This window comes from Alosa sapidissima, chromosome 6 (genome assembly GCF_018492685.1).
Source record: "Alosa sapidissima isolate fAloSap1 chromosome 6, fAloSap1.pri, whole genome shotgun sequence".
Classification (NCBI taxonomy): Eukaryota; Metazoa; Chordata; class Actinopteri; order Clupeiformes; family Clupeidae; genus Alosa; species Alosa sapidissima.
Window position 1 is genome coordinate 36,346,200 of NC_055962.1, and position 13,676 is coordinate 36,359,875.

General features: G+C 42.6%; 1 protein-coding gene across 6 annotated transcripts in view; it reads left to right on the top strand.

Annotated features, from left to right (window-relative positions):
* Window positions 1-13,676, top strand: part of cep43 (centrosomal protein 43) — a 56,238-nt gene that overhangs the window by 11,409 nt on the left and 31,153 nt on the right. The window contains exons 1-7 of one of the 6 annotated variants that reach the window (XM_042096489.1): window positions 7,214-7,457; window positions 9,095-9,145; window positions 9,350-9,404; window positions 10,639-10,727; window positions 11,773-11,787; window positions 11,865-11,984; window positions 13,176-13,202. In XM_042096489.1, coding sequence (XP_041952423.1) covers window positions 7,374-7,457; window positions 9,095-9,145; window positions 9,350-9,404; window positions 10,639-10,727; window positions 11,773-11,787; window positions 11,865-11,984; window positions 13,176-13,202 — 441 coding nt within the window. In that variant the 5' untranslated portion in view covers window positions 7,214-7,373. Of the gene's footprint in view, window positions 1-4,251; window positions 4,397-7,213; window positions 7,458-9,094; window positions 9,146-9,349; window positions 9,405-10,638; window positions 10,728-11,772; window positions 11,788-11,849; window positions 11,985-13,175; window positions 13,203-13,676 lie in introns of those variants that run through there. The other 5 variants (XM_042096491.1, XM_042096490.1, XM_042096488.1 and 2 more) reach the window with 5 other exon arrangements.

Genomic DNA, 13,676 nt, shown 5'->3' on the forward strand with positions numbered 1-13,676 from the left:
ACCCTGGCCTGAAGTACCCGGGAGTAGTACCTGTCAATGTCCGTAGTAGCCTATGTCAGTAGTAGCCTACACTGGTGCCTCAAAATCCAATGATGGCTGATAATCACATCACAGAGCTCTCAGGTGTCACGCATTGAGCGTGACAGTCACTCATTTCAGTCTTTTGTCACGCTCTCCCGCCACACATTGTATTTCTCACGCATAACAACTATTTATATATTTAATATGCTGCGGCAGCGCCCAAAATGTCTCTGGCCGCGCCGCTCTCACTATGGAACCGACAGGAATCTAGCGCGTCTCCCCTGGAGTTGAGCCTGCCACTTATCAGCAAATAAAAAATAACGAGAGGTGCTACACAATCGCCAATCAGAAGATAACTGTATTGTATGGGTAAGATTTAACGCAACAACCAATAAAAAACGCGTATCCTGGAATTGTTGAACGTGAATTATTGAATGTGAGCCTGTTATCTAGGCCTACTTCTTCCAAGTTTCGTTCACCTTGGAGCTTCGAGCATCAGTTCATGGTTTCAGCACAGAGTAAGTCATCTTTTAATGTTACAACAAATCCACAACTTGTTTGACACAAACAATGACAACGTGACTGCTGCTATAGAGAATGTTTCCCAGATAATTAGCATCAGTTGTCCATGACTGTCTGTAACTTAGCCAACAGTTTCACATTCACTGACAACACTTGCTCAGAACAAGTAGCCTAGTCATACTTTCCTTCACACGATGACTGACATATTGTCACATTCTAAACATCTCTCTCTATTAGCACTAAACAAATTAAAGTGTAGCCTATTGTTATAGGTCACTTTTTAAATCACGTCATATTATATAATTATATCCTAGCTGTGGATGCATTAATCATTGCATCTGTATTCAAAAATGTCGGGTAAAAAGCAATTAAGCATCATCTCATTCACCCTGAGAGGAAAGCCCCCTGAAAGGTCCAGGTTAGGATGCTCAGAGGTGGTGAAAAGGCCCATTATTGAATTGTCAGTGCCATGTGTCAAATCATTTCTTTTGCAGATCTGAGCAATTATAAATTATACTTTTGCCCCATTTTGACTTAGGAGGGCATTGCTCCTACATACTACATACTAGCCAATAATCAAACGTCTGCTCTCTTTTGGAAAGCTGAGACACTGTTGGAAAACAATTAGAATAACTGTGTGATGTACTGTCACAAAGTTACAAAGGCTAGATTATTCTTTTATTTTTCTACCGGATAACAAGCATCTTTGAACTGACCACATTTCAGCCCTCTAGGTCTTGACTTGATATGACTTGAGTCCTAGCATTAGGTCTTGTCATGCTGTGTGCAAAAGTAGATCAATATAGAATGACAACATGAGTACTTTAGACCATTATTTGCCAAGGTATGCTCATGCATTTGGTAAAATACCCTATAAAAACTCCCCATAGGACTTTGGGTTATCCAAAATGCATACTGGCAATCAAATGCTTACTGCATATGAACCCCACATAAGCATAATCTTGGCCTCAAATGAAAGGTAATACTCTGAAGTTTCATGCTTGCATTTGGATTGTAGGCTACTTCAGGTTCTGATATGACTACAGTAAATATGGAATAATTACAAAAAATACAAATCTTTACAATGTTCTATTTCAATTCAATTGGTGTGTATAAGACGGGCTATATTTCTGCACAACTAATATTGGATCAACTGGTAACTGACCTGGGGCTGTATGCTAGCTGGTGATGCTAGTTGCACGTGTAAATCCTCACACCCCTAACCTTAAGAACGCTTCTAGCCGCTGAGTTGGAAGCCTGGGCTTTTAGCTCAGTGGTTAGAGCGCCCGACTCCCATGCCAGTGTGTGTTGACCTGGCGGCGGCGGCGGCGGCGGCGGGGCGGGGGGGGGGGGGGGGTCCTCAAAACTTGAGAGCCCTGCATCATTAGCCTACCTTGTTCAGAGAAAAAAAAATACCTTGGGGGGTTGAGAGGATTGTCAAAATACAGATAATCAGGCCTAGATATCTATCAGTTGGTTTAGGCCCTAACATGTACTTCAACAAAAAATTCTACCCATCCTCGCTGTATCTCCTTTGATGCCCCCCCCCCCCCCTAATGACTTGCCAATATGCAAATGTGCATGGGGCTACTGCCCAAATGCCGACGAGCCTGGCAGGACTGAACTTAAGGGCAGCAGCTGTCTCAGTAGTGCTGGGCTCTTGCTTAGAACACAAGCTTGTGGCTCATCTAAACAAGCTACGGGATGATTCACACTTGCATTCATATTCCAGCTTCATCACACTTACAATTTTAATTTCAACAAGTGCTGTGCGTTTCTCTCGAGTCACGAGGGGGGCAGTAGCTATTGCTATTGTTAGCTACATTAGCCTCTTTAGCAAACCAGCTCGAAAACAAAACTTTACATTGTATTGCATGCACAGCAAGACTGTGCAATGCATAAATTGGTGACCAGATTAAAGCAGTAATGTAATCAAGTGTGTAAGAGCATTTAAAATTGGATCGACATTAAATCGACCAACAAAGTACAAATACAAAGAAAATATATCTCAACTTCTGCAATTATGGGCGCAGCCATCTTTGTTTTCAACTCGTACATTAAAGCAGTGTTTCCCAAACTTTTTTTCTGGGAAAAATTACAGACCATCGCGACCCATTTCACTTCAAATCTACCCTGCAACCACCAATATTGTTTTAGGCCACAGATTCTCCAACGTTATGCCTTCCCCAACCATACATTGCTATAGCCTAGGATCTAGATAGATAGATCCTGCTTTGAACACGGTTGTGTTGCATTTTGAGCACCATCAGCGTGAAAAGTTGGAAATGACTACTGAAAAGATTGGGGAAATTATTGAATGTTGCGCAGTCGTCATTCGTCAGCATAGTAAGCTGTTCCTGTATTTCTAAAAAAAAAATTTAGGCTATGTTGCGTTGCAGACAAATGGGTCCATAACACTGTGGACGTAAACAGCAAATAACTCAAGTCGTTATATTATATTGTTGTATTATATTATATTGTATAGTCGTTATATCAGAACAAGAGGCTTTTGCGCAATAGCCGGAAGAATGCGCCTTTACTTTGGAGTTAGCGAGGTGAAAAACGAGAGGAATAGTGTTTAAAATTTCCATTAAAATTGTAGCGAATTTTAACTTGTTGTGAATTTTAAATCAGAAATAAGAATGTGAGGAGGTTGCTAAAAGATTGCATCTACAATCGAAACTATCTACATGCAAATTGAATGGCCTTATGTCCGGTCTATGGATGTCTGCTTTATTGACAGCATGGTCACTAGATTTTAATAGGTAAAGTTGAGGAGCTGGTATCTGTTAATGTTCGTGCAAATAGGCGGATTCATGTCGTTTGCAACTGCGAGGTACATGGCAGGCGCCCCACAGAACGGTTTCATTTTGAGAGGTATCCATGCTCTTGCACCCCCTCTGCGATGCGTTCGTCCCCCAGTTTCATGCGCTAGTTTCATGAGCTTTTATGACACAACCGTGAGTGTGGTAGTTAACAAACTACATCCTAATTGAAAAATGTTAGCTTTTCTGGTATCAAATGACAAATGGTATCAGTACACATAAATTGTGCTGGCGTCCCAAATAAAATCTCCTGCGACCCACCCGTGGGTCGCGACCCAGACTTTGGGAAACACTGCATTAAAGGACCAGTATGTAGGAAATAATGGAAAATAAATGGTAACCATTCCAAAAATAATCACCATTTGTTGTCAGAGAGTAAGGAAACACGATGAATTGAAGTAATGGCTTATTTGACAACATTACTATAACCTGTAAAACCCTGTAAAACCCATGAAAAAAAAGAATTACGGGGCAGAATCTCTTTCGTTCGGTAACAATCCTACAAATCGCTCCTTTAAACTCGGTGAATTTTTGTTGAAATTACGTCCAAAAGGGTGTGTCTCTCGGTGAAATGTTGCGAGATAGCTGGGAGATTTACACTTTCCAACTCGGGCGGGGGATTTCTGATACAAATGGATAGACCCATAAACATTGTGGTTTCCTACTATTTTAAGCCCTTTTGTCTTTGTTGTAACCAAATGAAGAAGTCGTACAGATCGCATACTGTTACCTATAGGCATATCGCTACAGTCTTATTATGAGTCAAATACCACCTAATTACTTATTTTGTAGCTTGTGCCGCTGAAATTGGCTAGAGACGCTTCATGTTGCTATGACAACAATGCCAAATCTTGAGCAGAAAGCAGAGTAGTAGCCTAACGCTAACGTTAATCAAATCAGAATATTCAGATATCAAACTGTGAAATATGTAAGGGATAACGGCCACAGAGGTGTCATGTTATACAGAATTAATGGACGAAGGCAAGAGGCAAAGAACTCTCCGTTATCCTGCTTATCACCAAGAGGAGGTGATTACACGAACCGCAAGTAGGGTTGCCAACTTTCTGTTATGAAAATAAGGAACCGGGGGGGGGGGGGGGGGGGGGGGGGCTATAGACTTCAGTACACTGGCATCCACTTCAGTTACGGGGGGGGGGGGGGGGTTGATATAAGCTATGTGGTGTGTGTGTGTGTGTATTGCAATTGCAAGACGTATATCAAAAACTGAAAATCGTGCAACATTTTACAAAATTGTGGGCCCATTTACTAAAATGAGTCACTATTTACTAAAAATGAACACATAATATACCGCATTGATTGACAGTGGTGTTTTTTCCTTGTTTCAATAACACATTTATATATTTCTATAAGTTTTATAAGTCTCAGGACTACTGCATTTATTAATAGGTATGGAAATGTGTGACATTTATTGTAAGCTGAACTGTCAGACAGGGGGCGAAGAATGAGACATGAGGAGACAGACTAAATGTTAAAGTAGGGGAGTTAATGTTACGTCCCTGGTGGGTCTCTTTTGGCCCGCCCACTTTTGTGCCTGTGCTCTGTCTCTCCCTCTCTCTGTGGCAGGTGACTAGGGCCCAGGTGTACCCAGTTGTGTGAGATCACCCTTGATTGGTGTGGGGATAAGAAGCCTGCTCTCCCCATGCTGGGGGCTCTCTTCTCCGACGTTGGCTTTTGTTTTCCGTTTCGCTGTACATACCCCTAGACACTAACTGGCACTTCATTATACTGACTTTCTTAATCTTCGCTACAATATTCTTTAATAAATATACTTTATTTACTTATTATCTGCGTGCGGCCTCCCCTCTATGTTTCATGCTTGAGCCGGCATGTAACATTAACAACAGACTAAATGTTAAAGCAGAGGAGTTAAAGGTGTGAATCAACAGGAAAGGTAGCCTAGAAATCTAGACGCGCCTCTAGCGGCAGCAAATTACATTTGCTGCCAGGGCTAGTCTAGCAACTGTCCGTTGGCTTGTGAGCTCCAGAAATCGAAACTTAATCAGGCATTGAAATCGTGTATAGAGTCGTTTGGTGGGCTTAACATAATGATTGATGGCAGAGTTGCAACGGTTTGGCTTGAATTCCCTGCTACTTGAAAACAAATATCCTATTGCGTGCAGAGGGAATTTGAAATGCAACTGATTATCCCGCCCCTCGGACTGAGCACGGCGAACGGTGAGTGCCCAGACTACATTTTAATGTGGGTCTGGCTCGCCAGGCTACAGGAAAGGTAAAGGACCATAATGACCAAGGAAAAGGGAAGTAGACCAGAAGGGAAAGCACCGACCCTTCACAGGCCAGACATGACCTATGAAGGAGCCATTCCACCAGACATGATCAGAATGTCATTAGGAAGAAAGTCTCACATTACATCAGACTGGAAAGTACTGTAAAACCCAAATCACACAATAATAACACATAAGATACACACATTTTTTAATGTACAAACAGGGAAATGTTTCCACCATTATAATAGGATCAGCTCAATTCTGATTGGCTGAGCGGCGTTCCGGTGATCTGTCATGGATTTACACAAGTTGATTGTCAATAATACGGAACAAAATGCGTTCCGTATCAGTTCAATACGGAACACATCTTTTTCCTTTGAAATACGGGACAATTACATATTTTACGGAACAGCTGGCAACCGTAACCGCAAGGCATACTACTCTGTAGGCTACTCCTTAAGGTATAAGTATATATACTCTTTTGATCCCGTGAGGGTAATTTGGTCTCTGCATTTATCCCAATCCGTGAATTAGTGAAACACACTCAGCACACAGTGAACACACAGTGAGGTGAAGCACACACTAATCCCGGCGCAGGGAGCTGCCTGCAACAACAGTGGCGCTCGGGGAGCACTGAGGGGTTAGGTGCCTTGCTCAAGGGCACTTCAGCCGTGCCTACTGGTCGGGGTTCGAATCGGCAACCCTCCAGTTACAAGTCTGAGGCACTAACCAGTAGGCCACGGCTGCCCCCGAATTGTGGATGAGAGGGCCCGCTTCATCGACATCTTTGCTGGACCACCAGGTAGGGTGCATGATGCCAGAATGCTGAGGAGCTCCACCTTCTACACACAACGACAGGAGATGATGAGGGAGCACTGTCTGCTTGGAGGCCAGGCCTTCTCACTCATCAGAACTCCGAAAACGCGATAATGGGGCTCTCACGGAGGAAGACCGTCAGAGCAGAGGGGGAGGGTCATTGTAGAGCAGGCCTTTGGAAGAATGAAGTGCAAATGGAGGTGTCTACGTGACCTACAGAACAGCCACATTGACACTGTGGTCATGATCATTATGTCTGCTTGTTTCTTACACAACATGTGTATTGCTGCTTCAGACGTATGTGCAGAAACCCAAATGGCTGCCCAAGGCAGGAAGATCACAATGAGTAGACTCATTTTCAGGGTTGAAAGCTACATTCACTCTTACTATGCATTTGCTCTTTCTATTGTTATTGATGTTTACTGTTTATGGTCTGTGTGTACTAATAAAAAAGCTAACCAACCTAAAAAAAAAACCTAAATAAAAAACTTAAAATGGAATGCTTCACCTTTTTGTAGCCCACAGTTTGGTTTTAAGTTTTTGTTTTGAATACGAAGGCTTGGGTAACATGCATGTAAATATTAGCCATAAAGGGTACTAAATGAGAAACATGGAATAAAAAAAATATATAAATATATATATTATATAATACAACTTAACTTAACAACGACTTGTCAGTGCTGTGTGCCAAACAGAACTGCAACATCCCGCGCTTATTTGTTTTTCAACACGGATGTGACATCACTCTCGAGTTTTTTAGCTGTCGGTGCCTGGAAACAGAGAAAGTAAACAAATACGCATGTGCAGATAATCATGGCGGCGCCTGTGCGGCCATAGATTTTTCCGGTAGCATCACGGGGCTGTCAATTTTTCTCTACAGACAGATATTCACTGAAGAACGAACGTTAGGTATTATTTGAACTTTCATAACAAGCTCAGCATGTCTGCGACCGAAGAGGATACAGAGTTACGGGATCTTTTAATTCAGAATCTGGAAAACAGTGGCGTTCTCAACAAAATCAAGGTAACATCAGAGAATGTCTAACATTAACTAATGCTAGTGAGCTAATAATAATGTTGACGTTTCTGTTGGACTTGTAACGTTACAGCAGTTCAGGTTAGCCTGCTAGCATACAGCTTATTATCAACGCTAAGTCGTGAGTATGTAACCGTAGTTTATGTTGTCAGTTTATGGTCAGCCTTATTATTCCGGCCATATGAATTGCATGCGAATCCCTTATTTGTTGGTTTGCGCTAAAATATTAGCCGACTGTAGAAAGTGCTAAGCTAACTCTTAGCATCAAAGTTGTAATTAACCTTAACGTTAGATACTTCGCTTCTTTTGAAAACCCTTGAGATCTCACTGTATCAGGTATCTGGAAAGTAACGTTGTAACCGGCTGAATAAGTCGATCTAGGTTGTGGCTGTTTTTGTGGCTTGCTTGGTAACTTTAAGAACATGCTAACACAAGTTCCGTAAACGTTAGGTATGCCCTCTTCCTGCAACCAATAGCAGCGACGTAACCTTTGGCACCAACGCCGCAAAAGTTGCGGGAAAGCATCATACTAGCCTATTTCATGGATGTCCTGACTGGAAAACAATAAGCCGGTCACTGGTGCATTGGGCTTGACGGTATTTAGAGATCTGCAGTTAGTGCTGCCATCATCTGTAAAAGTTTATTATGCTAGCAGGAGAGTCAACGTTAACCTGGCCTCGTTGAAGAGGAGTACTAGTAATATAGTTGACTTTACTGTAAGTTCCAAGTGCCGATTTGTAAGGTCTGCATCTAATGTGTGAACCCATCACTGCGCCTTTTAACTTGCAGTGACATATAGCCATATTCAACTGTATGTTTTTTTCCACTTTCGCAAACACCCCAAAACATGCACCGCTAACTTTACCCACTCTGCCTTTTATGTCTCCTCTTTTCTCCCTCCCTTTTCGTCCTCCTCTCTTTCTTGTTTGTACTCGTATGTCCTAGATAGAGATAGATAGATAGATACTTTATTGATCCCCAGGGGAAATTCAAGAAGGGGAAATGGTCCTGGCTTCCATGCCCTCCTTCACACCTTGTGCTTGGGGCAGATGAGGCCAAAGGCCTTAGCTTCTGTGCACTCAGCTCTGGAACCAGCTCCTCTGTGACATCAAGATAGTGCCGCTGTTGGCAGTTTCAAATCTAGACATAAGACCAAACTGTTCTTAGATGCTTTCTACTTGCCTTGCCTCTGAGCTGGGCCCTGATCCATTGTTTCTCCTGTATGAGCAAGTTTTTGTTGGCAACACAATATGAAAGAGAAACCACCTTTCTGTGTTGTTGGCTGCAACATCGTCTCTGGGTACATAGCTAGTTCTGTGTAGTAGATTATTATCAGTATGCTCTAAAGCTACAGTATATGTGCTCTAAGACTAGTGCCAACTCCAACCGTGCTGTGTGCGTATTAGAGTGCTACTGGTCAGTATGCTCCATCGTAACCTCAGTACTTTAGGGTCGCTACAATGTAGCTAGTGTACTGTGATGTTTAGTGTGTCCTTCTTTCACATGCCTCAGGCATTAGCCTCTGGCCCAACGAGGAGAGGTACCACAGAGCCAAATGAAATTAAACACAATCATGTGATCATGTGTCCCATAAACACAGTGGTGTGATCATGTGTCCCATACAGGCAGAGCTGAGGGCTGCAGTGTTTGTGGCCTTAGAGGAGCAGGAAAAACAGGTAACTCACGCACATGTACCCCCCCCCCACACACACACACACACACACATAGGATAGGGGAGGGTTTGTGAGTTGATCAATGGAGTCTATATGATTTATTGTTTTTGATAATAATGATGTTACTAATATGTTGATGTTGTTGTTATTGTGTTTATCCCTGTTATGTTTATTATTACTAACTCAATGCTGTTTGTGCTCTCACAGGAGAAGCCTCCTCTGGAAAATGAATGTCTTAAGAAATGCCTCAGCACTAAAGATGGTGAGTGTGTGTGTGTGTGAGTGAGTGTGTGGCCAGAGGAAGTCAGACGCACAAAGTTAATTAATAAAAGATAGATAGATAGATAGATAGATAGATGAGAATTTAACACTGGTTGCATGTGATTGGTTTATTCAGTTTCACTTCACTGGAGAGGTCTCAGAGTCCCCACTTTGACGTAGTGTCCCGCTACCTATATCTCCGCCGAACTCGGGGCCCAGAGAGAGAGAGTGTATATCCACTCACACCTGTATATGTGTTATGTGTTGTGGTAACTGTCCCTTGATGTGGTGTGTGTGGTTAGGGTGTAAGTGCTATAGTTTCACATATTGCATGTTATGTTTGTGTTGGTGTGCGTGCATGTGTGAGAAAGAGAAAGTGAGTAGGGTGCGATTCATGAGAAAATCAGAGCGGGGGTGCTGTTGAAACCTTTTGTAATCATCGCTGCTTTGGTGACCTCACTTCTGCTCCAGGACAAAGGCACTTAATTTAGCTATTCTCGCTTGGCAGCTGAAACCCTGACATGTTTGCTCTGAATAAAACTTCAACTTCGGTAAGAAGTTTGTCCAACTGTTCACATTCCCTTTTCCAACCACTCTGCAGTAATCTACAGTTTTTATGGAAATAATTTACGAACCACATCGGCCATACAGTTGCCCACAAAGCCTCTATTTCTTGCAGCTGTTAGGCTAAAACATATGCTACATAAATAGCTTGTTTACATAGCTAACTGCTTAAATGTAAAAAGTGTAGCCTGCTGTTTGTTTGCGTATTACAGATCATTTCTTGAAGTTATTTCTCCACTGCTCATTGATGGATCAAAAGAGTTGATGTAATTTCGATTGATTTCGACTTGAAATCGTGACACCCCTATTGGTTACAGTCTATATTCTGGAATGCCATGCATGATCAATAAGCTACTTGTCCTCGGTTCCACAGTCACCTGTATATGTTTGTGTTTTGGTAGCTCTGTCCCTTGATGTGGGGGGTGTGGTGAGGTTGGAGGTGCTGTATGCTCACATATTACGTGTGCGTGGGACTTATGGTGTGTGCGTGCGTGTGCGTGCGTGTGCGTGCGTGTGTGTGCGCGCGCACGTGTGCGTTCGTTCGTGCGCGCGCATAAAAGAGAGTGTGAGTGTATATCCATTCACACACACCTGTATACGTTTTATGTTTTGTCACTGTCTCTTAATGTGGTATGTGTGTTTGCCCGTGTGTGTGTGTGTTCTCCCCTCAGGTCGTCTGGCAGCCAGTCTCATCTTGGACTTCATGCAGGTGTATAACCTAGACTTCACCCAGGCTGTCTTCCAACCAGAGATCAACTCGGTATGTCATCATTCAATGCACATTTATTTACTGCATGGGGGTCTTATTTACAACAAATTATCTCCTCGTGCTCTCTCTCTCTCTCTCTCTCTCTCTCTCTCTCTCTCTCTCTCTCTCTCTCTCTATCTATCTATCTATCTATCTATCTATCTATCTATCTATCTATCTATCTATATACAGTATATACGTTCATTGACATTATTATTTTAGTAGTTGTGTGCAATTTCTGTCTGCCACTTTCATTATGTGAAGGAGTTTGTTAAAAATGATAAAAGACACACACAGATAGATATCACCTCTCTCTGATAGTGTGTGTGTAATGAGTTTGTGGTCAGAGGAGGAACAAAACCAGCTGACATGTGTAAACGCACAGTTAACTTCCTCCCTCTGTGGGGTGCAGATGGGTGGATTATATTTGTTGTATGATGATGGAAACAACACACACACACACACACACACACACACACATACACACAGAGGCACATACACAGATAAGCTCCCACACATGCATACGAACACACACCCACAAACACATGCATACACATGCATACACACACACACACACACATACACACAGAGAGGCACATACACAGATAAGCTCCCACACATGCATACGAACACACACCCACAAACACATGCATACACATGCATACACACACACACACACACATACACACAGAGAGGCACATACACAGATAAGCTCCCACACATGCATACGAACACACACCCACAAACACATGCATACACATGCATACACACACACGCACACACATACGCATACGTGCACACAGACCAAGACTAACTGTCTCTCTCTGCAGTCTGTAGACTGACACACAAACACAGATGCACACACACACACCAAGACTAACTGTCTCTGTCTGCAGTCTGTAAACTGACACATACACACACACACACACACACACACCAAGACTAACTGTCTCTGCAGTCTGTAGACGGGCGTGAAACTGACAAACACACACACACAGACACACACACACACGCACACACACACACACACACACACCAAGACTGTCTCTCTCTGCAGTCTGTAGACGGGCGTGAGACTGACACACGCGCACACACACACACACACACACATCAAGACTAAGTGTCTCTCTGCAGTCTGTAGACGGGCGTGAGAGTGTGTGCCGAGACCTGGGTGTGCATGATGGAGACAGCAGCAGGAGTAGCCCTCTCTTACTAGAGGTTATCAGGAGGAGTCGCCATAGAGAGAAATCCCACCCTTCCACCAGTGAGGTAAGTAAACACACACACACACACACACACACATCTGACTTTCTCCAACTTTTGCACATCTCCATAGAACTTTTTATTTATTATTTTTGATTTCTCCTCCATCTATCTACCCATGTCCTTGATTGCCTAGCCTTTCTGCCCCCATTAGGCTAGAGTCTGTAATATTATAGCATTGTGAAGCATTAGGCTAGAGTCTGTTGGTAGCATTGTAAAGCATTAGGCTGGAGTCTGTAATATTATAGCATTGTGAAGCATTAGGCTGGAGTCTGTAATATTATAGCATTGTGAAGCATTAGGCTGGAGTCTGTAATATTATAGCATTGTGAAGCATTAGGCTGGAGTCTGTAATATTATAGCATTGTGAAGCATTAGGCTGGAGTCTGTAATATTATAGCATTGTGAAGCATTAGGCTGGAGTCTGTAATATTATAGCATTGTGAAGCATTAGGCTGGAGTCTGTTGGTAGCATTGTGAAGCATTAGGCTAGAGTCTGTTGGTAGCATTGTGAAGCATTAGGCTGGAGTCTGTAATATTATAGCATTGTGAAGCATTAGGCTGGAGTCTGTTGGTAGCATTGTGAAGCATTAGGCTAGAGTCTGTTGGCAATATTGTAGCATTGTGAAGCATTAGGCTAGAGTCTGTTGGCAATATTGTAGCATTGTGAAGCATAGAGTCTTCATATAGCCTTCTCCGCTGCTTGTGTGAAGCTGATCCTGATGCTGGTGCTGACAACACTTAATAAACGGCACTGTGGAAATACAGTATATACTTGATTAAGTCCGGTTAAAATGTATAGGCAATTATGGCTATTTAAAACATATGTCAGGCAGATTTACTGTATGTCCACCATTCTGGAATATTACCGGACATTTTGTCCAGCCAAAAAGACGAGTCTTGCCTAACCTCACACACACACACACACACATACATACATACATACATACATACATACATACATACATAGACACACACACCACACAAACAAACAAGTTCTGGTGCTCCGTGAAGCTGCAATGATTCTACTGACTGCTGTTTCTTTCTTGTCCTTCTTTTCTCCCCTCTCTCTCTCTCTCTCTCTCTCTCTTTCTCTCTCTCTTCCTCTCTCCCCCTTTCTCTCTCTCTTCCTCCTCCCCTCCCTCTCTCTCTCCCTCCTCCCCCCATCTTCTCCTTTTCCTTTTGTTTTGTTCTCAGGGGGAGAAAGTCTCACAGGTAGCAAAGGTACCTCAGCAATATTGTTTTATATATAATGTATAATAATTATATGTTGATCTTATCTTTCTCTTTTTTTGGAGCTACACACTGAAAAAAGTGTTCCATTCATTATGCTGTAGATAGGCGATGTTCAGCGGTCAATTAAAAACCAAGCCAAAAAAAGGCAAGAAATACCATTTGTTCTCCAAAACAAACAACAACAATGCATTTGTTGTACGTACAACAACACAACGTTGATGTTTCATTTTAAAGCTACTTCACTTTAACACATCATATTAACATAATTTACAGTAGATACACACACACACACACACACACACACACACACACACATTTCCAGTTTAACACCAGAGGGCAGAGTTTCCCAATTGCTGCAGTGTTTAGAGGGGAATGGGATATTCTTCCAGGAATTTGTGTGTGTTGGGACAGATTTGTCTTGTGGTCTGGGGGTTTAGGAGTGTGTGTATGTGTATGTGTGTA